This window comes from Peromyscus maniculatus, chromosome 1 (genome assembly GCF_049852395.1).
Source record: "Peromyscus maniculatus bairdii isolate BWxNUB_F1_BW_parent chromosome 1, HU_Pman_BW_mat_3.1, whole genome shotgun sequence".
Lineage (NCBI taxonomy): Eukaryota > Metazoa > Chordata > Mammalia > Rodentia > Cricetidae > Peromyscus > Peromyscus maniculatus.
In genome coordinates, this window is record NC_134852.1 from 142,557,558 (window position 1) to 142,582,222 (window position 24,665).

General features: G+C 47.7%; 1 protein-coding gene and 1 long non-coding RNA gene across 2 annotated transcripts in view; one reads left to right on the plus strand and one right to left on the minus strand.

Annotated features, from left to right (window-relative positions):
• Positions 1-19,176, minus strand: part of Cpxm2 (carboxypeptidase X, M14 family member 2) — a 121,048-nt gene extending 101,872 nt beyond the window's left edge. The window contains exons 1-2 of the mRNA XM_006976958.3: positions 18,738-19,176; positions 8,711-8,809 (exon numbers count right to left, since the gene is read on the minus strand). Of these exons, the coding sequence (XP_006977020.1) occupies positions 8,711-8,809; positions 18,738-19,053 (415 nt within the window). The 5' untranslated portion in view covers positions 19,054-19,176. The remainder of the gene's footprint in view (positions 1-8,710; positions 8,810-18,737) is intronic.
• LOC121832296 (uncharacterized) lies at positions 8,178-18,076 on the plus strand. The gene is made up of 3 exons (XR_006075912.2): positions 8,178-8,288; positions 17,398-17,473; positions 17,939-18,076. It is a non-coding gene; the product is annotated as an uncharacterized LOC121832296 (long non-coding RNA).
• Positions 19,177-24,665: the final 5,489 nt, after the last annotated feature.

The window sequence follows — 24,665 nt, forward strand, 5'->3', positions numbered from 1 at the left end:
TGTATATCAGTTCTTGAACGAATCTCAAGACTGCCTACCGCCTTTAATGTCAGGGGCAACTTTGTGACCCAGAGATAACAGGAAATAGAATACATAGCACATGGATTCTGATTTGGACGCACCAACCCCCAAACTCCACTCCCAGTGTCCCACATATCCCCAGGGAACTGCTGTGAAGGTCAAATCTCGAAAAGTTTGTTAAATCTATGAGCAATTAGGCTAACGTGCAAGCAACTCCCTCTGAGTCACGCCCTCTGGACATCTCGCCACTAAACCTTCACAATGTCCACAAACCGGTCTTACCCATAAACAAACTGAGACTTGGAGAGACCAGACTGACTTAAATAATTACGATGTAGCCAAGTTCAGTTTGGAAATCAGCTGTGACAGGAGCCCCCAAGTGCACTCTTTATATTCCCCCATTTGAGATGAAAGTTCAAAAGTAAAATACCAATGCTTTGGTGACGTTGGGGGTCACACCAGGAAAGCGGCTGGAAGTAGGAAAGTCACCACTCCTGGCAGAGAGGAGCTGCGGCCTGCTGTGGCTGCCTGCTACTACCAAAGCAGAAGATTTTTGAAGAAATAGAGGGGAAGAGGCTCCCAGTAATAAGTTGCTAGCTCTCTTGGATTTTTTTTTGTCTTTATTGCTGCCTATGACTCCAATAGGACTCGCTTATGGAATCCTTTCCTTTGCCTTTCTGAACTTGACATTCCCTCCAACCAACGAAGAGTGTGGAGGTTGCTTCCTGTGTGATGAGATTGTGTTTGCCGTGGCTCACTGCCTGACTCAGACACCAAGAGCTGCTCAGAAGGACGTGGGAGTCTCTCAGATTCTTGGGAAGTCTATAAACTAATCTTGGTCTTATCTAATCATCCTTGGAAAGCTCTTTAATACCCAACACATCAAAGAGGACCTTGAAGACGTGCCCCACTGCACTGCTGGGACAGAAAACTAAATGACCAGCCCAAGAACCGAAATCTTTCCAAGAACCTAGAAAAATGGACGCCTAACTTCCACACAGACTTGTGTGGGTCAATGACAGCAGTTCTCAGGAAGGTCTTCTGAGGTTCCAAGAACCTCAAGGGGCCCCCAACATCTGGCTGGCATCTCTCACCTACACAGTAAAAGAAGTCTGGAGAGTTTCTTTCCCAGGCTCTGAGGGTCCAACGAAGGAAATTCTCAGAGAACTAGGAGGCAAGGCCAAGGGTGGAGCCCACGGAGTCTGCCCCAGGAGGCTTCAGCCTCAAAGAGTCTCATCTGGCCACTGTCTTCACCTTGGATATCCAGCTCAGTGGCTGCTTCATCTGGAAAGCCTCCCATACTCCATTCCCAACCACTCCACTCTCCCTATTCACCCTGCCTTGGAGCCACACTCCTCCGGAAAGCCCCGCCATCTCAGAGAGATTAGTCTACCTGCCTGGAGAGGCTGGGAGTCTCGATCACAAGCCAAAATGAGTTTCCATCATAGAATCCCTGACATCTAACCAATACTTCCCAAACACATGCGTATCAGAAGCTGCTGTGACTGATACTCACTGTCTATGAGTCATCATGGGAAATTCATATTTTTCCTCATACATTGCTAATAAAGACCTTAGAAGGTAATTACTAGTTCAAAACAAACTGCTTGTCACCACATCCATGGTCTGCCTACACTATTATTTACTTCACATTTCTATTTTATCAAATAATTTCAGCGGCAATACACGACAAGAAGAGACTCTATCAGTAGAAAATAGAAATAAATGTTTTCAAGACCTTAGGGAAGGCAAAAATCAAATTAAACATGATGGGAAAGCACCAGCCACCCAAGAAAAGATTAAGGATTGGTTTGTTTTAGGTTTAAGAACATCTGTCATTCAAAAGACATCTTTGGTAGAGTGAAAAGCTAAGCCATTTACCTGACAAGAGCAAACCAGCCAACCAAGCCTTCCCATCAATGAGAAGAATGGCAGGAAAACCGTGACCTAAGCGGAGCTGAACAAAGTGAGTCACTCTAATAGCAAAGAAGCATTAACCATTAGTCACCAGGAAAACACACAGTCAGACCACATCAAAACAGCGGCATATGTCACCAACATGGATGAAACAGAGAAGCTTGACAAGACCAAATGTGGGCTTTGAAGGAAGAAAAGCTACTGCTGGTGGGAATGTTGATGGTCATAATCAACTTGGAAAATTCTCTGCCAGTTCTCTGTGTGTGCGGTGTTACATGTGGGCATGCTCGCGTGGGCATGTAAGCTTGTGTGCACATGCGGATGGAGGCTGGAGGTCAAGGTGTGGTGTTTTCTCCCGTTGCTTCTCTTTTTTTGTTTAGAAAGTCTCTCATTTAGATCCACGGCTAGGCCCCGGGTGGAGCTCCGGGAGTCCAATTAGCGAGAAAGAGAAGGGTTTATATGAGTGAGAATTGTTGAAACCAAGGTTGGATAAAGCACAGGGACAAATAGCCAAACAAATGAAATCAAATGAACTATGAACCAAAGGCTGAGGGGCCCCCAACTGGATCAGGCCCTCTGAATAGATCTCTGAAGTATTCGAAGGCCACCTGGCCAAACATCCTAATTGTCATGCTAGAAACCCCATCCAATGACTGAGGGAACCCAATACAGAGATCCACGGTCAGGCCTCAGGTGGAGCTCCAGGAGTCCAATTGGTGAGAAAGAGGAGGGTTTGTATGAGCGAGAATTGTTAAGACCAAGGTTGGAAAAAGCACAGGGACAAATATACAAACGAAAAGTAACACATGAACTATGAACCAATAGCTGAGGAGCCCCCAACTGGATCAGGCCCTCCGGATAAATAAGACAGTTGATTAGCTTAATCTGCTTGGGAGGCATCCAGACAATGGGATCGGGTCCTCTCCTCAGTGCATGAACTGGCAGTTTGGAACCTGGGGCTTATGCAGGGACACTTGGTTCAGCCTGGGAGGAGGGGACTGGACCTGCCTGGACTGAATCTACCAGGTTGAACTCAATCCTCGGGGGAGTCTTTGCCCTGGAGGAGATGGGAATGGGGAGTGGGCTGGGGGAAGGTGGGGGTGGGGTGGGGTGGGGTGGGGTGGGAGGGGAGAGAACAAAGGAATCTGTGGCTGATATGTAAAATTAAATTTAATAAATAAATTTTTTAAAAAAAGAAAGTCTCTCATTTAACCTGGGGTCATCAATTTGGCTAGACCGGCTAGCCAGTGAGTCAAAGATCCTGCTGCCATCTCCTCTCCTGTTCTGGGGTATAGGTGTGTGTCTCTATGCCCAGCACTTTTCTTTCCAACATGGAGATCCAAACTCGGGTCCTCAAGCTTGCCCAACAAGCACTTTACCAACTGAGCCGAGTCCTCAGGCCCCTCCTACCAGTCCTTATCCAAGATACCCACTCCCTATGATGCAGCAACTCTACCGGAGGTACACGCCAAAAGAATCACACAAAAGTGATCCCAAATGCACTCTGTAATCGCCGAAAGGTCAAATCCACATCAATATCTGTCAATGGGAGGATGAGTACACAGGCCGCGGTGGACAGTCCTGCTGTGGAATACGACAGACCCATGAGGATAAACAAGCCACAATGTTTGCAGCAGCATGGATGAGCCTCACAAACATGATAACCAGCAAAGGGAATCAGATACAAGAGTGTACGGCACCTGTCCACCAATATTACCAAGTTCAAAACCATGCCTGTCACCTCTGATCATAGCAGTGTTTAAGGAGAAGCAAGGAGATTGGCTGGTTGGGGGCCAGAGCTGACATCAGAGGTTCTAGCACAATCTTCTTCTTGTAAAGAGCAGTGGCAATGATGCATTTTCACACTGTGTGGTGTCCATGACAACCCAAATCAATGTGTGGGGATTACACACGCCAATGAGTTATATCCTTACATTCTCATAGGTTTCTCTCCACATGTTAGCCTTCAATAATATTTTAATGGGCTTAGCTTTGCCTAACTACTACATCATAAAAACACCAAACCAGATCTATTTATCCAATTCAGAAGGAATAAAAGAGATCTATGCCGAACATAAAAAAGTCAGTCTCCAAGGTTACATAGCATATGATTTCGTGTATCTCGTTGTCTTACAACTACAACATCATAGAGAACAGAGCTGCATTGCCAGGAACCAGGGCTTGAACATGGGGAGGGGAGTTTCTCTAAAGAACAGCACAAAGAACCTCTGACGGGACAGGAGTGTTTCCAGAAACCACACATAATATAGCTGCACAGTCCTGTGCGCACACACACACACACACACACACACACACACACACACACACACACACACAGCTGGCAGAATCTGAATATGGTCTGTCTTTGTCCAAGTCAGTTTCTTGACTCTATTACTTCACTACAGTCATATAAAAACATCAGCTCTGGTACAGGCAGAGTAAAAGGTAAGTCAGACCCTTATCTCAATTTTTTGTTTGTTTGTATGAATCTACAGTTATTTGAAATTAAAAACAAAAACAAAAAGCTTTTTCTTAAAGGAGATTTTAAAAGATAAAACTTCCTCAGAATGACTGGACGCAACCCATAAAACTCTCCATTGCTCGGAAGTGTCTTAGACTTCAGGGAATTCTGGTTGAAAATTCTGTAACCACTCCCAAGCTTGCCCTAGAAGCCCAAGACTCAAGAAAGGAAACCTACTTGAACCTAACACCAGATGTGGAAGAACATCTACCATGTGGGAATCAGATGACTACAGAAGGAGAAAATAGCTTCCACGTGGGGCACATTCACCCCTCCCTTACTGTGTACGGCCAGCTTTAGTCCAGCTAGAAAACTAGACATTTGGTGATACCTTCTCTCGTAGCTTTCTGGAGTAGGCAGATGTCTAAATCTCCTTCCAGTCAACTTTCCACAAGGATTCTCATCATAAATTCTCAGAAAACACTGGGACAGAAATGGGGAGGTACACTATCCCAACAGCAAATAAGAACAGTGGTGGCCACTCAGCACACTGGGCTGGTGGCCAAGGTGCAGACATTTGGTAACAGACAAAGGCTTTTACACCCTCTGCTCAGGACCAGCACACAGACACGTCTCTTCGTTCTATCAGCCTGATGAGATATGTAGATCAACCCAAAATCAACTAGCTCTCAACTTTGGGGAAGGGACTGGAAAGTCACAGAGCAAAAGCTGTGGGCACCAATGAGATGGGGATGTCGACAAGAACTCAACCAGGCGAGGAGCGGATCATGTCCTGGGAGAGCTGACCCAACTGTTACAGCGCTTTAGTCTCATAACAGCTAAGCACACATTTGCTCTTGGGAAAGTTCTTCGAGGGTGACTTCCATCTGCCCCCACTGACTTCAGACTCTTTTAAAGGCTCTGTCACCTGCCTTCAGTGTGAACCATCTAGTCACCACCCACAGTCTCTATCCTTCCCTCAGTGGAGCAACAGGAAGTCATTGTTCTTTTCCTCTCAGATTCTCATCAATCCCTCCTTGAAAAACAGAATAATTCCCCAGGCTAATACAGTAGCTAAGATACTCAGTGAACTGGGGGTGTGATGGCTGCCTTTGAGGTAAGTGACACCATCCATGAGGTCAACTCGGAAAAATAATCTACTTAGAGAGGGCATCTGTGACAGAAAAGAGGAAATGCCATGTGTATAGTGTTTGTGCGGGGGACGGGGTATGTGGTGTGTGTGTGTGTGTGTGTGTGTGTGTGTGTGTGTGTGTGTGTGTGTGTGTGTGTTATGTATGTGGTGTGTGTGTGGTATGTATGTGGTGTGGTGTGTGTGTGTGTGTGTGTGTGGTATGTATGTGGTGTGTGTGTGTGTGTGTGGTATGTATGTATGTGGTGTGGTGTGTGTGTGTGTGTGTGTGTGTGTGTGTGTATAAACGGGCCTCCAAAATCTTCCTGAATTGCCTTCCCCAATTTTAATAATTTCTAATTCTGAGAAAGAAGAATAAGATAATCCAACCCAAGCCTTCTGCTGAAGCTGCTGAGAGAAAATCTGGATAAAATATGTTTGAAAATGTGTTTGAAAGCACTCAAGAATTCACCAGATACTGAAGAACCCTCAAGTCCAGATTGGTTGGCAGAAGAACTCCAAAGTGCTCCTGAGGCTGTCACCCTGAAGCGACCTCAGCCTGGTAGTATACGTGAGCAAACAGCAATTGCCACCGCCATCCCACCAGCAGGTGGAGGGACCCAGCACCGGAGAGGAAGCTACGACTGTCCTAGACAAAATACCCCAACAGAAGACAACTTAGAGGAGACAGGGGTCTATCTCAGCTCACTATTCTAAGTAACAGTCCATCACTCGGGAATCCACGGTGGCAGAAACTTAAAACAATGGGTCACATCACATCCACAGTCAAGTGCAGAGAGAAATGAACACATTTACACTTACTCATGCTTACTTCAATTTCTCTGTTCTTACACAGTTCAGGACCCACTGCCTAGGAAATGATGCCTCCCACAGTGGGCTGCATCTTCTCAAATCAATTACTTAATTAAAACAATTCCCCACAGACAGACCCACAGGCCAACCCAAAGCAGACAATTCTTCATTTGGGCTCTCTTCCCAGGTAATGTTAGGTCAAGTTGATGATTAAAGCTAACCATCACAGATGCTAAGGGACCTGAGCCTCAGGATGAGTGAGCCCAGGAACACAGCCTAGCTACATACTATACACTCAACACATCCTTCCAAGGGACAAGGTCCTTCCAGTGGGTACCTCAGTGTTCACCTTCAGATGAAATAGACATTTAGATCCCTAAATGACTGCAGAAGCTCATAAGAATTGATTTCTCTCAATCTTAGAACGCACTGTACTCAGAGCAGTGATATCTTTGATGGCAGATTGTTAGTTAGAAAAACAGCCCCAAACCCTGACATTGTACCTAAGGGAATGTGCAACTACCCTGGTGACAGTCACCTCTGTGACGTAGCTCCCGAACAGATGTGGCAGCTAAGAGTGAGTCCTATGCAAATCTGTAAAATATTGAGCTGATTTTTTTTTTGTCTGCTGTCATTACTAAGCAAAAAGACAACAACCTTGGAATCTTTCATTTTAAGCTCTGTTTTGCTACACAGCTCTGACCAAAGGACCTTCCCTTAATCTACAGAGTGTGGAGGAAGAGGAAGAAGAGGAGGATAATGATGATGTGATGGTGGTGACACCCATAGTGATTAGCAGAGTGCCTGGAAGGTCAGACACTGAGCAAAGGATCTGGCAACTACATATACATTTAATAAATTGTCACTATTACTAATGTTAGCAGAAAATGATCCTGAATATTGAAGTTTAGTACAATAACAGTGACAAAATAGTTAAGAATATTTATAGCTACAGCCAATGGGTCAGCGTTCCTCCATGAGTCTAGAAATAATAACATTGAACATTCTTTTTCTATAATTTTGGGATTTGGTTTTTGGGTTGTTGGTTTTTTTTTTGTTGTTGTTGTTTTTTTTTTTGAGACAATATCTCATATATCCCAGGCTGTCCTACAACTTTCTGTGTTGCTGAGGATGACCTTAAATTCCCCATCCTCCTGCCTCTATTTCGCTAGTGCTGGTCTTACAGTTCTGGTCTTACAGTGCTGACCTTACAGTGCTGATCTTACAGTGCTGGTCTCACAGTGCTGATCTTACAGTGCTGATCTCACAGTGCTGACCACAGCACTAATCTTACAGTGCTGGTCTCACAGTGCTGGTCTTACAGTGCTGGTCTTACAGTGCTGGTCTCACAGTGCTGATCTTACAGTGCTGGTCTCACAGTGCTGGTCTTACAGTGCTGGTCTTACATTGCTGATCTCACAGTGCTGATCTTACAGTGCTGGTCTCACAGTGCTGGTCTTACATTGCTGATCTCACAGTGCTGATCTTACAGTGCTGGTCTCACAGTGCTGGTCTTACAGTGCTGGTCTCACAGTGCTGGTCTCACAGTGCTGATCTTACAGTGCTGATCTTACAGTGCTGGTCTTACAGTGCTGGTCTTACAGTGCTGATCTTACAGTGCTGGTCTCACAGTGCTGGTCTCACAGTGCTGATCTTACAGTGCTGATCTTACAGTGCTGATCTTACAGTGCTGATCTTACAGTGCTGATCTCACAGTGCTGATCTTACAGTGCTGATCTCACAGTGCTGGTCTTACAGTGCTGGTCTCACAGTGCTGATCTTACAGTGCTGGTCTCACAGTGCTGGTCTCACAGTGCTGGTCTTCTAGCTGCACACCTGGTGTGTGAAGTGCTGGGATGAAGCCCAAGGCTTCATGCATGCTAGGCAAGCACTCTAGCAATCAAGCCATTATCCCCACCCCTACTACCAACCGCTGAACATACTAGGGTAAGTACTTACACATGGCTGCAAGCTGTCAGGTCTAGTATTACAGATCCTGGGAATAGAAAGCTTTATCTATGCCACCACAGACCCTGTGCTGGGTTGAGAGACAAGAGATACACAACCAAGGCTATGAGCAGCTAAGAGATCACAATGACGTGGACTTCCAAGTGACAGAGTCTAAGGGAGGGGACAGGAAACTTGGACGTGACTCAAGCAATTCAATGGGGAAAACCTGCATGGGGTAGCAACGCCCCGAGAGAAGTTTGAGCTGCTGAGATGTCTGCACTCCTGCACAATGGCTAAGAACAGACACAGGTCCAGACAATACCTCTACAGGGTGTATATGACCAGCCATGCCAGCTGCCTATACCCACCATGGGCAGGTGACAGAAATAGGGTAGTGGACCTCCAAGAGCTTCACTTACTCTCTCTGACATACTCATGGGCCACAGGGCCACCGTGATCATCTCGGACAGCTTTCTCGAGACTCTTGCTTCTTCTGTCTTTTCTGTTGCTATTTTTACCTAGAAAGAAAAAGAGAGAAAGATATTGTTATTTCGCATATCAGACAAGCCTCTGGATGTGAGAACTCATGGTCCTCTCCTACAGACAGCCAATCCCAGCTTTTCTCTCCAGCCCTGGGGCCTTGGACTTTAAGGGGTCTGACTAAAGAAGAGGCTGCTTGGTACATATGGAGATAATCACCCCTCACGAGACCCATGCACAACTGCATGCTGTTAAGTATTGTAAGCCTACAAAACGCTGCTGAGCCTCCCTGAAGCACTGGGAGTAATAGCTGGAACTGGAGAGCAAAGCTGGACTTGGACATCAAAGCTAGCATGTTTCCCCATGCTGGGCTCGCACACCCAACTCTCTCCGAGGCCATGTCTTGGGGACCTGTGAGTCGGTTGCTCACTAACTGGGGAGTGACCTGGGAGCCCGATGTGACCCTGTTAACCTTTCAGTTTCTCCTCACTTTGTCCCCCTACCCCTGTCCTAACAACAAAGCACAAATCGCCCCCCTCATGGGGGCACCTACCCCTCTACTCTCAAGCTAATTGGCTCCTTCTCATCTTGCAAGTCTCAGCTCTGGCATCATCTTAAAAACTGCCTTTCCTGATTCCTCACTTCAATCGAATCCTCCTTGGAGAGGCTCTGATAGCATCTGTCTAGAGTCAAGTTGCCGCTAAGCAAAGCCTAATGCAGGGGTCTCATTGTCTAGGAAGTGCTGAGGGAAGGGAAGGGGAAGCAGGATCCAGTCAGGGAAGGGGCTAAGCAAGCCTGTCCAGCTTAGCTCATCACCTGGGGCTTTGAGGGCAGGAACGGCATACCGAGTGCCCCCCACTTGAAAAAGCCTTTCTATAAAAACTAGCCAACTCAGGGTTAGGGGTGCAGCCTTCCAGAGAGGAGAAGAGGTATGATCCACCCACAGTCCAGGGTGGTACCTGGGAGACAGGTACAGCCAGGGTACCCCCAAGGGCACCAGCCTGACCTCTCTACCTCTTCCCCTCCTCAACAGAAGAAGGTAGCAGAGCCTGCCACACAGACAGGATGTTAGAGTGAGGGCATAAAACGATACCTGTGAGAGACTCAGGGTGCAAAAAACAGCTGCTGTCTCTACCAGACCAGCATGATCCCGAGGCCCACATGTCGCTAACACTATCCCATTTGCTAATAGCTAACAGGCTCCAAAATTTACAAGACATGTTCACTGCAAGGTTCAAGCCTCTGAGGACAGGAAGGGCATTTTACAGTGGAGAACATAAAGGCCTAGAGCAATGATTCTCAACCTTTTTCTCATGCTGTGCTCCCCAACCACAAAATGATTGCATTGCTACTTTATAATTGCGATTTTGCTACCGTTATGAATCATAATGTAAACATGTGATATGTGACACACACACACCCCCCAAAGAGGTCTCAACTCACAGGCTAAGAACCTAGAGTGAGGAAGAGGGCTTCCCAAGGTCACTGACAGCCAGGAGGTAACAGTGCTAGTGACCAGCTCCAAAGAGGCCTCCCTGTCAGCACCAAGGCTGCTATAGACCCCTCCTCCCCCAGAACAAGAAAGGCACCATATGGTCTGTACAGATGAAAGAAGAAAGAGAAGGGGAAATAGTGTTCGGAGAAGGAGCCAGAATCCAATCAGCATCTCCATCTGGGCTGCGTGACAGTGCAGAATTCCTTAAAAGTAGCGCGCTGCACCGCTAACGCTGGCCACATGTTCTATTCTGGTGCACCACGATAAATATAATTCCTCTGGCTTAATAGAAAACTGTTTTTCCCCCGTGCTGCACAAGGAGCTTACAGTAGCAACCCCCCCCCACACACACACACACCCCAAACTGAAAAGCCTTTGCTTCCCTGCAGTCTCTGCTTCCCCAGGAAATTCCATGCCACAGAGCTCTGCACTCACTCTCCCTGAAGGAGGGAGCTGGCCCAGGGCTCTGGCAGTTCTTGCCTGGTAAGGAACCCATGGCAGGAGGGTTCCACGTGAGTTTCTCTCAATAGCTCCCCAGAAATGCAACCTCAAGGTCTCTCGCCTCCTGCAGGTGTTAGGAAAGGGGTGTGTGTGTGTGTGTGTGTGTGTGTGTGTGTGTGTGTGTGTGTGTGTGTGTGTGTGTCCACTTGTGTGTGCATGTGTGGGAGTCCACAAGCAACTTTGTACGCATGCATGTTGACATCAGAGGACAGTTGTTCTGCACCGGCCACTTTTTTTTCCCAATTTTAAACAGCATCTCTCACTCACCTGGAACTTGCCAAGCAGGCTGGGCTACCTAGCCAACAGCCCTAGGGAGCCTCCTGTCTCTGCTTCCCCAGGGGATTATTTTAATTATTATTTGAACTTGAGACCTGATCCGGATCTGACCTGAAAGCCTCCTTCCTGCCTTAGGACTAGTTTGTGTGGTGTCAGACAGCATTATGAAGCTTCCAGGGAGGGAAGCAAACAAAAGTCCTACCGAGCTATGATGCCTGTGGTCCGCAGTGAAGTCCAGCACGCCATGATAGCCCTAAGGGCGCGACAGTGGCACACACGCGCTGGCAGTACCTAACCACTCTCTAATTGGACTTAAAGTTCACTCATGCCTGGTCCTGGAAACCTAGCTAGCCACTCAGGGCGGTGAAGACATGGATCTTGGAGGAGAACCTACATCCAGCTCTTTATTAAACCAGCATAATCTCTAACTACATTCTAAATATTTATCCTTATCCCCATAGATAAGTGCAGTCCTCACCCCTCATCAAGGAAACTTCTCTTTGCAACAGATAAAGACTATTACAGGAAACCACCACCTATCAAAATGCAGAGGACAAGAGAGCATGTGGCGCCCTGTCCCAACTGATGCATCTACTGCATAATTCCTGCACCTAAGTTTCATGGATCATTGCAAAAAAGGAGAGAGAAACGGTGTAAGAGCCAGAGGAACAGGACGCTTCCCAGGACTGTGTCTCCTAGAAATGTGAGACAGGCTATCTCCACAAAGTCTTATCAGCATAGCAGCCCAAACAATTCCTGAACAGTGACAATGTCAGTGGATATTCTGACATGAAAGGGGAAAAGGTCAAGGGGACTCAATCCTAGACACAGTACTATGAGCATCCCAACTCTTGGTTATCTAATACCAAGTGTGAGCCCTGAGGTCAAGTACATACAGGTAACATTATAGGAATTGAGTGGGTTGTAGTTACGCATTTAGGAATCTATATCTATCCGTATCTATATATCTATACATACATGTATAGATAGTGTATATACAATTAAAGAAAAGGCCATGAAACTCAGAGAAAGCAAGGGGGTACATGAGAGGGATTGGAGGGAGGAAAGAGAGAGGAGAAATTATGTAATTACATTACAATGTGTATATATAAAGAAGTCCCTGCTCTATGCAGATAGGAGCAGGAAAGGGACAGAGAGGGGACAGCCTGTGCCCCTTTCCAATTCTGACGATAGTGTCAGAGGAAACAGGGTATGGAGTGGAAGTTTGTTGTCTCTAAGGAAAGACCCCAGGACCAGCAGCAGGCAGGCAGGTGTGTGCAGGCGAGTAGGCTCTGCAGTAGGATCTGTAGGCTCTGCAGGTACCCGGAGCACCTATCTGCCTGGGTTTGGGTTCTGCCGAGAACACGCTGAGGGAAGCAGGCATGTGCTGCAGGATCGTACCTGGGGGATGACTGCATGTAGCTTGAAGGAAAGGGGCTACGAGGAGAAAAGGGATGCCAACAACCCAGGGGCATTGCCTGTCAGCGTCTGTAGGACACAGCCTGGCAGGTACTCCAGGAGCCGGGGGAAAAGGTGACACAAAACTGCCCCATCCCACCCCTGTCGGAACCAACAGGGCCACACCCATCTAACCTCACACCTCAACAGGGAGTGTGAGTGCTATTGACACAATCCTCCATGGAGGAACCAAGGCTTGGAAAGTCACATGTGCCCGGAAGGAGCACAGTTCGGTCCCTAGCTTTCTCTGAATCCTCAACAGGCTTACCAGGGAGCATTGTACATGCCTTGCATGGCGTATATAGTATATTCAAATCTATGGCATCAGAAGCTGATCAACACATGAAGGTAGGTATTCTTTGCCATGTTAGCCAGCAGTCACCTCCAGTGAGACAGAGGCCAGCCACTTAAGGATACTAACCCTTCCCACAGCCAGTCAAAGAAACCTAACTCAGAGATTTCACAATCCAAGTGGCAGCTGCATGAACAGGGACCTGAGAGGGTCTCAGAGGACAGAACCTGTCACTGCTGGGTGACACTAGATTGGCACTTGTCTTCCTAGCCCTTTGGGACATACAAAGGAGGTCTCACCACAAAATCCAGGCTCTGGAGTTAAAACTGGTTTTGTCCCAAGTCTAAATGAAGCACGGTCACCTTGAGACTTGGCAGTCACAGACACAAGAGGTAGATGGGGGAAATGCCACAACTGTTTTAGAAGCACAGCATGCAATCTGGCTTCCTCCACCCCTGTAGGGTCTCCACTGTCTCTCATCCAGGCACAACCCTAATTTCCGGAGCCATGGGCACAGGCAGGAGGAGCAGGCCAGCAGTGAGTTAGCTTTGGAAAGAGTTCTGGAAAGGGTTCTGGAAAGGGTAGCGGTGCCTCAGAAAGCAATGCTTTTTCCCTCCCTAATCCATCCTTTTCCTTGGAGCTTTGCAGGGAGGTGACTTGGATGAAATACTTCAGGTCTGATACTAAAGCATGCAGGCAGCCATCAAGGCTTTCTTGTTCTTTAAGTATGCCAATGACACTCCCTGAGCTTATTAAGAACACTACTGAAATATTGACAAATACCTCCTCCTCAGACTTAAGTTTTGCCCAAGTTAGGGCACTTCTAACAAAGGTCAGGCGGCTCTGACCCAACAAGAGACCAGGCAAAGCTTTACAGGACAGCCCTTTCTACCAACCAGCAAGAGCTCACCCAGAAAGAGCCTTGTTTACAAGCAAATAGGCACAAATCGCCACCTTTTTATTTCCCCTGACAGCCGGGACACAACACATACTAAACACAAACTGGATGATTCCAGGCATAGACCTACAAACAAAAAATGGCTCCCTCCACACTCAGCATGTCCCAGAGGGACTAGCTCCGGACTAGGGGATCCATGCGGGTTTGTTCAGATCCAAACAGTGGTACCTTCTAGCCGATGCCTGGAAATGGTACAGACAAAGGAGTCAGTGGGAAATCAGATTTGAAGCCACCATATTCGAGTCGGCTCCTAAGCCGAGGAGGGGAGAAAACAATATTCAAATCCCTTATTCCCAGCCTTGTTTGTTTCTTTCTGCCATGTGGGAGGAAAAGGCAGGTGAATTATGCAACTGTGGTCTATCAGTTGGCTACATTTCATCCTCTAAAAGGAGTGTGGCCACAATTCAAAGGCAACCCAAAATAAGCACACCCTACATCCACTGGCATGACCCCCATGGAGCTGTTATCTTATTCTTCATGCTGGATAATGAAAACTAGGGACCTGAGGCTCACTCCTGGGACCACAAAGCATTCCAACTGCAGAAACTGTGGAATTCAACCAGAAACAGCTGAATAAATAGAGTTAGAAGGAGGTTGTCGATGAAAAAGAATATTCTAGCAATCAGCACTGCCCATCCAATGAGTAGATGGCCTTGAAGTGGGGAGAGCTCATCCAGGGAGGGGTGGAGCAGAGGCTGGGCAGCTATTGTCTGAACCCTGCAGTGGATAGGAATTTGCACTGTGACCATTTACTTTCCTAAAAGTTCTAAGATTCTGGGATAAACTGACGCTTACAAAAGGCCTCAGACGAGGATTCCATGGTCCTATCTATACCCTGGTGGACCCATACACACACAAGCACACATGTGCATACGCATACATAAGCATGAATGCATGCCGGGCGGTGGTGGCACTCGCCTTTAATCCCAGCACTCTGTGAGTTCGAGGCCAGCCTGGTCTACAGAGTGAGATCCAGGAATGGCGCAAAGCTACACAGAGAAACCCTGTCTCAAAAAAAAAAAAAAAAAAAACACGCATACATGCACATACACATGCATACATGCGTGGAGAAGAAACTACTGAAATGCAATATTACAATCTAATTCACAGTACGTATAACATCCTATGCCATGCTTTTGATACCCAATGGTCATTCTCAGCCCCCTGCAGATGGCTGGCAATGTCTAGAGGCATTTCTGTTTGTGAGGGCTGAGAGGAAGGTCCTGTAGTAGTTCATTGGTCAAAGGTGTACATCCTACAACATACAGGACCCAACCCCCACCCCACCCTCACCTCCCAGCACATGTATACTCAGTCCAAAGTGCTGGAAGTGTCAGGGTTGGGGAACCTACACTAGAGTTACCTAAGATTTCCCATTGATGGAACTGAGGGGTGGGTCATGGGACCTCACGATAATATTTCTGTAAGTTCCTATGAGTCTATAATTATTCTCAACCAAACTTTCAGTAAACGCTTTTCAGTGTTCTCTTCCATTCAGTACAGCGGGGCCCTTCTCCATTGAAAATGAAATACTGCTTAAGCGTCCCTGATTCAAGTTCTTGGGAACGAAAACACTTCAGATTTCACGGTTTTCCCCAACCATGGAATTAATCTATGTGTCATATACACCACACACAGAGCCTGGAGGTAGCTTTGAGTTAAAGCAAAGCTTCATGGTACATTCACCATGAGTGTACTGGTGTTCAAAGGGCTCAGATTTTTAAGCATTTCAAGTTTTAGCTTTTCAGAGTAGGTGTTTCTGGTTTGCCTTCTGTTGCCATTACCAAAAGCACCTTGGGGAAGAAAGGATTGGTTTTTAACCTACAGGCTACAGTTCATCATCAGGGGAAGCTAGGGAAGGAGTTCAAGGCAGGAGCTTGAAGCAGAGACCACAGGGGAAGGCCATTCACTGGCTTTCTTAGCTACCGTTCTTACATAGCCCAGGACCACCTGCCTAAGGTAAACACCACCCACAGTGGGCCGGGCCCTCCTACACCCATTAGCAATCAAGGAAGTCCCCCACAGACATACCCACAGAGCAATCTGATGGAGGTGATTCTTCAATTGAGGTTCCTGCTTCTCAGGTGTGTCAAGCTGACAACCAACCATCACAGGAGGATGCTCACTGCTACCCCCAATTAGCCAAAGGATTCCATTCTCCAAGCCACCTCCATAGATATCAGCACAGGGCATCCACAGGGTATTTCTCCCGTTGCCAAGGATCAAAGCCAAAACTCAAAGCCAGAACAATAGCCTTTGCACCAGCCTCCTCAGGGATCCACACACATGCCCCATTAGTGCCCACCACACACACACACTTTTCCTGCTTCTCCTTTATCAACTCCTACTTCTATGCTCCCAAGAGCCAAGTGGAAAGCATTTCACTGTCTCCAAATGGGATATCCAAGTCAGTTCTCTGTTCTCACCTATCTCTCAATCTTACCCTCTGCTCCCACCACAGTGTCTACCCTGTCCTGGAACCCAGCATTCAATAGCCATGCAGTAAATTCCAGAAGTTTGCATCTAACACCCCAGACAGGATCCCCAGGTTCCCTCCTCTCAAGCACATTCCTAAGATTGGCAACCTATTTATAAAATAGCCCACCACACAGAACAGTGCCTCTATGACACCATGAGCATCATGTATACCACGCACACCACTTAAGGTGGGATAGAATCATCTCTCTGTGCAACTGAAGTGGACAAATTCTTCTGAGTCCCCCAACCAAGATCATTTTAGTTTAAATCTCTCCTCTACTACATGGAGTCCACAGTTGAAAGTTTTATTGAACACATACACACACACACACACACACACACACACACACACACACACACACACACTCACGCAAGCATGCATGCCACACTAGGTGGGGGGAGAAAGAGGTATTAGTTTAAACTATTTGGTGAATGTCACACTTGTCCTATCTGGGGAAGCTCTAAGATATCCCACCTGATTCATTAGGAAAATGGCTAAAATAGCGATGAGTCAGGAAGCAGCTCCCCAAAGACCTCTGAACCTGATTCTGGTGCTTCAGGATGTGTCTTCCATTTGCAGACAGTACCCAGGTGGCTAACTATTCACCAGGAACAGTTAACTTTCTGTTAGTCCCAGGCTAACCTCTATCTGCAAGGTGGCCTTTTTTACAAACCAGATGATACTTGACTTCTCCTTCAGAGACTCCATTCCAAGGCTGATAACCGCCAATGCTCCAGAAGGAAGGAGAACCACTTCTGGGCTGTAATAGCTGACGCGCGCCCCCCCCCCCCCCCCAGACACGTAAGCTGGAGACACTGCTGAGGCTGGGCTGTGACTTCCTGAGCTCTCGGGAAAGACTATAACTGCTCACGACTAAGAGTATCCAAACAAAGACAGCTCACTAATCAGCCCTAGTTGGCCATCTCCCCCGGGAAGCACTGGCCTCATCCTTCTACCTATTTTCCTGACATCCCGTGTTCAATACAACTCTCAGCACACCTGTGATTATTTCCCCAAAGTCTCACAACTCCAGTGAGGTCCTTGGAGGAGGGACCAGGTTGTCTTATGTTCTTGGTCCCTAGAGCACACTAAAGGATGCTGTGAAAGGCTTTGGCTTCATCAGACACAGTAAAATGCAATGGCAGACACTGTTCTTTCTATCTGCAGGTGAAGCAGCTGAGGCCAAAAAGTGGTACTCAAGTTCCGGATCCCTAAACAGCAAGCCTAAGACTTGGCTGACAAGGTGGGTTTTCAATGCTCCCAAGCAAGACAGTAACAAGATAAGTTACTTCCCTGTTTGAGCTTAAAGCTTCTCATCTGTAACATAACAAGGGTAGCCATTTTCCTCAGCCATGAAGACAATTTAATGAGACCAGTGGACATTACCAAAGTCAGTGTTTTATCCCCACCCTTGGATGCCAAGTCACTGCAGCTTTCTACATCTTAATCCCTGTTACCCTCCCTCCCCCCCCCCCACCAAAAAAAATTGGGAAGCCCCTATGGTCCTATGGGGGGGTCACACAACCCACAGAACTGTCAATGGAGAGATTCAGCCATATACAAAGGTGGAACTCAAATGGGACCCGCCCCTCAAGAGTGTCTGCATCTTCCCTTGCCACCCTGGTTGATGACTTTGGTATCCGTTAACCAAATGAAAACCACTTCTGAGCTCAGAGCTCTGTGACCTAGCATATGACTCTCTTTTCAGGCAAAGACCCTGCAAGGCTGTAGAATTTGTTCACTGTCCTGTTGGCTCCGCGTGGCTGAAATAGTAGGACCATAACTCCTACACTGAGCAATCACCATCTGAAACAATTCAGAGAAAGTCCTCTTCACAGGTTTTGTGATAACGGCTGGACCAGAAGAAAGTGAAGACAGATTTTAAATTAAATCTCTTAAGGAAAAATGAGATGGGCACAAAGGATGGATCACTCACCCCAGGCTGCCATTCACTCAGAGCTTTCCAGGGCTCCTGTAGTCTGCCCCTTTCCAAGAAGGCAGAATCTTGGCTGCTACAAAGGCCAAGAGTGGTCCGAAGTCTCCAGCTGGGACTGTGCCATCCTGTGCATAGTGGATTCAAGGGCCCACTGACAGGGGTGTGGAGGGAACTGAGAACGGGGCACTGCCTGAATAAAGGTCACTGACCAAGCCTTGCCAAGACCATCTGCCAAATAACACCAGCCAGTCACATGCCGACTGATTGAAATCATTCTGAAGAAAACGCCTCTGAAGACTGAAGATCTAAACAGAGCAGGAAGAAGCAACAGACACCTCTTGGGACACCGAGGGCCAGCTCCCCAGGCAGTTTCTCAAAGTGCACAATTCTGTTTCTGCCTGAGGAGGCAGGGAGAGAAAGCTGGGCTTAGCTTAGACGCAGTCTCTAGTGAGTAGCCAGCACCACAGGATTTTGGCTGGGATCACTCAGGGAGACATACTAGGAAGCCAGGTGTGCCCTGGAATGCGGCGATCGCGGGCGCCCCCTCGGGCCGCCCGACGCAAAAAGTTACCTGGTGGAGGCGTCTCTGCAACCACCTTCTCCCTCTTGGGAACCTTCTTGGGCTTGGCGGCCTTCTTGGGCGGCCTGGGCTCCTGTTGGTGCTGCTCCTGCTGCTCCTGCTTCTCCACCCCGAGGCCCTCATGCAGTGGAGGCGAGAAGAGCTCCGGCTCCCGCTCCGGATGCTCATAGTAGCTGCCCCGTCTCCAGAGCTCCTGGCCATAGTAGTCAGGCTCCTCGAAGGCTGCGCCCTGTGCTCTGACCCCAGCCAAGGCCACCGCTACAAGTGCCAGGGCCAGCGCCCGGGAGGCGGCCCCTGGACAGGCCATGCCCACTCGGCCCCCCGTTCTGGGCTGGGTCCAGATTCCCGGGAGCGACCGGGTTACAGATGACCGCTGTGGCTCGGGACAGGGGAGCCGGGCGCTGCAGCGGGTGCAGATGCGGCGGGGCCCTGGCGGGTGGGACAGGCCAGACGGGCGGGGCTGGGCCGGAGCTGGGCGGGCAGGGGCGCGCCCAGGAGAGGCGAGGCGCCGGCAGACCCGCCCTCCTTCCTGCCGGGGCCTCCCCAGCAGGTGTTGGAGGACCATTCATTCTAGGACTGTAACTAGCCTTCCTTGTCCTTCCCATTCTGTCCTGCTGGGCACTCCTTCTCAGACGTGGGGCATGCTGATCTTGGGAGGGAACTTCGGGGTTGCCTTCCACTCCTTCGTTTTGCAGGACAAATCTAAGAGTGGCCTGAAATCCTGAGGTCAGATAGAACCAGCAGGCTTCCCACCTGTCTTGCTGCCCCCAGCCTAGGCAGGAACCCCAGGTCCCTGGATGAAGTTCCTTGAGAGCAGGGCCTAAGGGCCTGGGGGACCCCTCCAGAGTGTTCCTGTTGGAGAGAATGGGGCCAGCCAAAGACCACCATTTCATAAGTTACAAAAGAGCATTCGGCTCTCTCAAGGATCAGGCCTGTCTGGAGAAACCTGGTGTCGCTTCCCTTTGATAAAGTGCCCCCGCCTTTGGACAACATGCCTTAGTTTTTTTCTCAGTCTTCTCTTAGTGGAGCGGAAGCTAGTGCCCCCAGCTTCTCTCCAGGGTGGGATGCTGGGGACTCGGGGTCTGCAGCAATATTCTACGGCTCCTCTAAGTGATCGAGACGGGTTTAAAACTTACTGACTCACAGGTTAAGTGTCTGAGGCAGCAGCACCAGGCTGAAGTCTAGGCGTGAGGTGGTGGCAGCTGAGAGACTCATTAGCGTTTTGGAGGGTAAATGGCTTTCATAGTCACTCAGTGTGTCGCTAAAGTCGGGTCCTAGCAGCGGTACTCATGGGTTCCATATATCCACTGGCTTTTAGCAGAGACCGCTTTGCAGGCAGCCTCCTGCTTTGTGTGCCTGCCAGGGCCTGCCTCCGGGTCTTTGCAGCCAGCCTCGCATCTCTGCATCTCCGAGTCAGTACTCACAGGTCAAATCTAAGCTATACCTTCAAATCACCCCTATCTTTTCTACCTCCAGCTAGGGAATGGTGTCTTAGTTGGAGTTTCTATTGCTGCAACAGAACACCATGACCAAAAAGCAAGTTGAGGAGGAAAGGTTTTATTCAGCTTTCACTTGCACTGCACTGTCCATAATCGATGGAAGTCAAGACAGGACCTCATACAGGGAAGACCCTGACAGCAGGAGCTGATGCAGAGGCCATGGAGGGGGTGCTGCTTACTGGCTTGCTTCCCAAGGCTTGCTCAGTCTGCCTTCCTATAGAAGCCAGGACCACCAGCCCAGGGTCAGCACCACCCACAACTAATGAGGGAGAACTGGGCCCTCCCTCATCAGTCACTAATTAAGAAAACACCTTACAGCAAGAACTTACAGAGGCATTTTCTCAGTTGAGGTTCCCTCCTTTCAGATAACTCTAGCTTGTGTCAAGTTGGCATAAGACTAGCCAGCATCAATAGTCTCTACTTTTAAGAGTTCATGGGATTAGATGAGTCTCTGAGATGATCCAAGACTGGTCAACTGTCATCAGTCTACTCTGCTCACCTAACTCATAGGTTCTAAGGATTCAGTAGAGATGCCTCCAGGGGGCACAGTGTCTGCCAGCCACAAGAACAACTAGCCCTCAAGTCTGTCCGTTTGTCCCTGAGGGCCTGGGATGTGACCCTAGGGTGACTCTGAAATGAACTTGGGCACTGGGCTATGGCTTCCCCATTTGCCTAGGGGAGGGACCCACAAGCTTGAGGCCCCCAGTGTCAAAGTGTCATGCAGGTCAGCCATCATTCTTTGCCTCACTCTAATGTCCTCATCCTTCGCCTCACTGTTCCTATCCGGGCTACCCAGGCAGCCTTTGAATTGCAGTGTCAGGAACTCCCAAGTGGAAGGGTATTCCAAGGGAAATACCTGACACAGGACCCATGGAGGAAGGCCAGAAGGCCTTGAATTTAGTTTTCAAGCCTCCAGGATACTCAGGATCCAAGATCCAGAAGACTTCTCCAGAGTACAAGAGACAGTCTCTCCTCCCCTGGCATTCCAGGCAGGCATTGGGTTGGGCTAGACCCCATCCATTCTTCTCTGTCTATGTACCCTGAGCTCACTCACAGGTGTTGTTTTATCGAAAGCCAGCCACTCCAGACAAGAAAACAAGCCCCCAGGGATTTGTGTGGCACAGAAGAAAGAGACTCCATCAGCAAGCCACACTCCTCAAGTCCCAGCCAGCTAGACAAAGACTAGCAAGAGATCCACTTAAGGTCCTGGCCAGAAGGGCCATACATATTACCCAGGCCTGGTGTTCTAACTGCGGACAGACACCAGGCCCATGCAGACCTATGAAGCCTCCTAAACGCTAGGCTTGAGTGCTTTTCACATGATTCTGACAGCTGAAATTTAATACTACCCTTCACATGAAGCCTACAGAATGGCTGGGAACAGAGTCACCCTGAGACATATGGCAAACTGGTAATGGTCCAGGCACAACCTGCTTGAGCCAGTATTTAGAAAATAGTAAATCTTGGTAGCCTCCAACCCATAAGTTAGTTCTGAAACCATTTTATATCTCCCTTTGACAGCTCCAAGGTCAACAATGGAGCATGCACCTGCACTGCAGTGTCTAAGAAGTTTCCAGAGAACATCCCCATCTGAATGTCGCCATCTGAATGCGCATCTCTGCGTATCCCTGGAATCAGGAAATGAGTCCTACTCATCTCAGCTCTCATTGCTAATGTTTGCTTGTTTGTTTTCCCTGGAGAGATGCATAATTAGAGCAGCAGGACAAACAGAGCGGAGACTGAGTGCTCAGAGCCAGCTCTCCAGAGTGACAGCCAGCAGCATCCATCGCTCCTCGTCTCCCTTTCTCCCTGGGAACACTCGGAAATCTGTGGCGTTCAGCCAAAGGTCACAAAATATAGAGAGGAGAGCAAAGCTGAACTTATTATTCTCCTTTCCAAGGCTCTTCCCGCCTTCTAATGCCTGCCTGTATGCAGGGAAGGTCTCTGCCTTCTTGACTGCCCTGATGGAGTCTTTCCAACCAATCATCTGCCTCTTCTTTCATCCCCGTGATAGCTATCAGAAAAGCCCGTGGATGGCACATTTTTTTTTTTTTTCAGGGTCTGGAGCATCCCAGGCTAGTCTTCAACTCACCATATTTCCAAGCATGACCTTGAACTGCTGATCCTCTTGCCTCTGCCTTCCAAGTGCTGGGAGTGTGGGGGCGATGGGCACATACCACTAAGCCCAGTTGTATGCTGTGTTGGAGAGTGAACCCGGGGCTTCGTAGATGGAGGCAAGCACTCTACTGAGTGAGCTCCATGCCAGCCCCGGCATTATTCTTTAGCTAACTTCTGCTCCTACTATTCATCCCTTAATGTCTCATTCAGAGACCCATGCCTGATGCCTGCCACACCCGCTTACTCGGTCTCCCTGTTTCCAGCTCACTGACATCTACTTCCACCTACTCTCCAGGGCCAATGTCACTCCCCTAGTGAGGACCTCACACAAATCCAAACCATCTAAGCAAGATCTCAAGCTCACCATGCTTAAAGTTAGTCCTCTCCACTCCCCAACAGGTGACCAAGGTAAGGCGTATTCTTTGTAGGTTCTGGCACAGCTTTTATAGGCTCTTCAGAAACAAATGATTATGATAATCTGCTGATTTTACATCCTTTGCAGAAACAAAGAGAGACAGAAACTCCTTGTCACTTGACTAAACTTGGCGAAGGTCTTTCATAGCATCAGCCAGAGAATGTTTTCCTCTGGAACTGCTTTTGTTCTTAACCTAATAGAGTTTAACTTCAGTCTGAGACCCCAGCAAAGGGCTGGGAGCATCTCTCCAGGGGATGAGTAGAGCCTGATAAAATGTGGGCTCCTCTTGGATGATAGCCATGCAATAAAGCCAGCCTTTCCAGTATGGGAGACAGCTACTAAACAGATAGGGGGACCAAAATGGCAGCTGGGATCCCTCCTGTTCTCTGAGTTTGCCACAGGCTCATTGTTTGCTTTGCTCAAGAATCTGTTACTATATTTCTGTTAAGTAAGGTAAGCCAATATTTGTCTGTTCATCCATCCCTGAGACTCGGAATGCCGTTAAGCCAATTTCTGTTATACAACATAAATCTGTACTTGTCAAATAATCCTTAGACACCTTACACAGCTAATAATTGTTCAAATATTTATGAGCCCCACAGAGGAGATTTATGTTAAGCTGCTTGACAAAGAAAAAGAGACTGTGCAATTCCATGGAACATTCTGTTGAAACAAATATTGTCAAGACATCAATACGTTTATAGCATTTTTTTCATAATGGACTTTCACACCTGCTCATTTCCCTAATTATCCCTGCGACTGTTACTCTTTTAGAATTTTTTTGAAGGATCAGTAATTTGAAAAATTAGTTTCTATAAAAAGAAAAATACATACTCAGGCACAGCCCATTTCTAAAAATACAATCTGGAGATGGATGCTCAGGGAGAAAGATACTGAGTTGTTATGGCAACTATGATTATAATTCTGAAGCTGGAGGGCTTTTCCTGTTCATTACTATGTTGAGATGTGGTGATTTAAATGGCATTGTCCTTTGTACTGTCTCAATCTCATTACTACATAATTATCCATTTCATATTTAATCTTCAACGTGTTTGTTCTTATCCCTTTACCCTGTAGATTTGGCATCTTTTGCTGTCTTATTCTTAGTTCATGGGTTCCCCTTGGAATCCAGCTTTCTCCCCACTCTGTGATTCCATTTTCAATTTGACCTTTGAGGAAGCATGCTTGGGCATGAGCTATTCCATTTGTAAATAACAAGACACTGTTGTGAAAGCTGTTGAGAAAGCACCCCAACAGACACCTGGGAAGACGCTGGACTCCGAAGAGTCAGAGCCTCCTGGGCACCCTCTGAGGTCCAGCATTTTTGATCACCTACTATGTTGTGTTAGTTACTTTTCTCATCAGTGAGGCCAATTACCTGGCAAGGCAACATATAAGGAAAAGGATTTGCTTGGCTCACAGTTTGAGGGGGTACAGTTCATTGTGGTAGGGAGCACATGGCTGAAGGTAGTTCTTCTGTGCTGGCTGGAACAGGTAGCAGCTGTTTGTTCAAATCTTAGAAGAAATGGAAGTAGAAATCAGACAGGCAGTGGGGAAGGCTATGCAACTTTAAGGTCCATCCCCAGTGACCAGTTCCTCCAGTGAGGTTCCACAACCTCTTCGAACATTCCTGCCCACTGGAAATCAACTGTTTAAACACAAGATCCTATGGGAGATATTTTGTATTCAAACCATAATTAGCCCAGCCCAAATACAATATAAAGAAGATTAATTTTTTTCTTATTCTATAACTTTATGATTATTTCTAGGTCATGGGGTACAGCATAGATAATCAAGCAAATGCAAAACCATAAAACATTTATAAAGTGTCCTTTGCCAATATCTGTGATACACTGATAGACAGACAGACAAACAGATTAATACTTA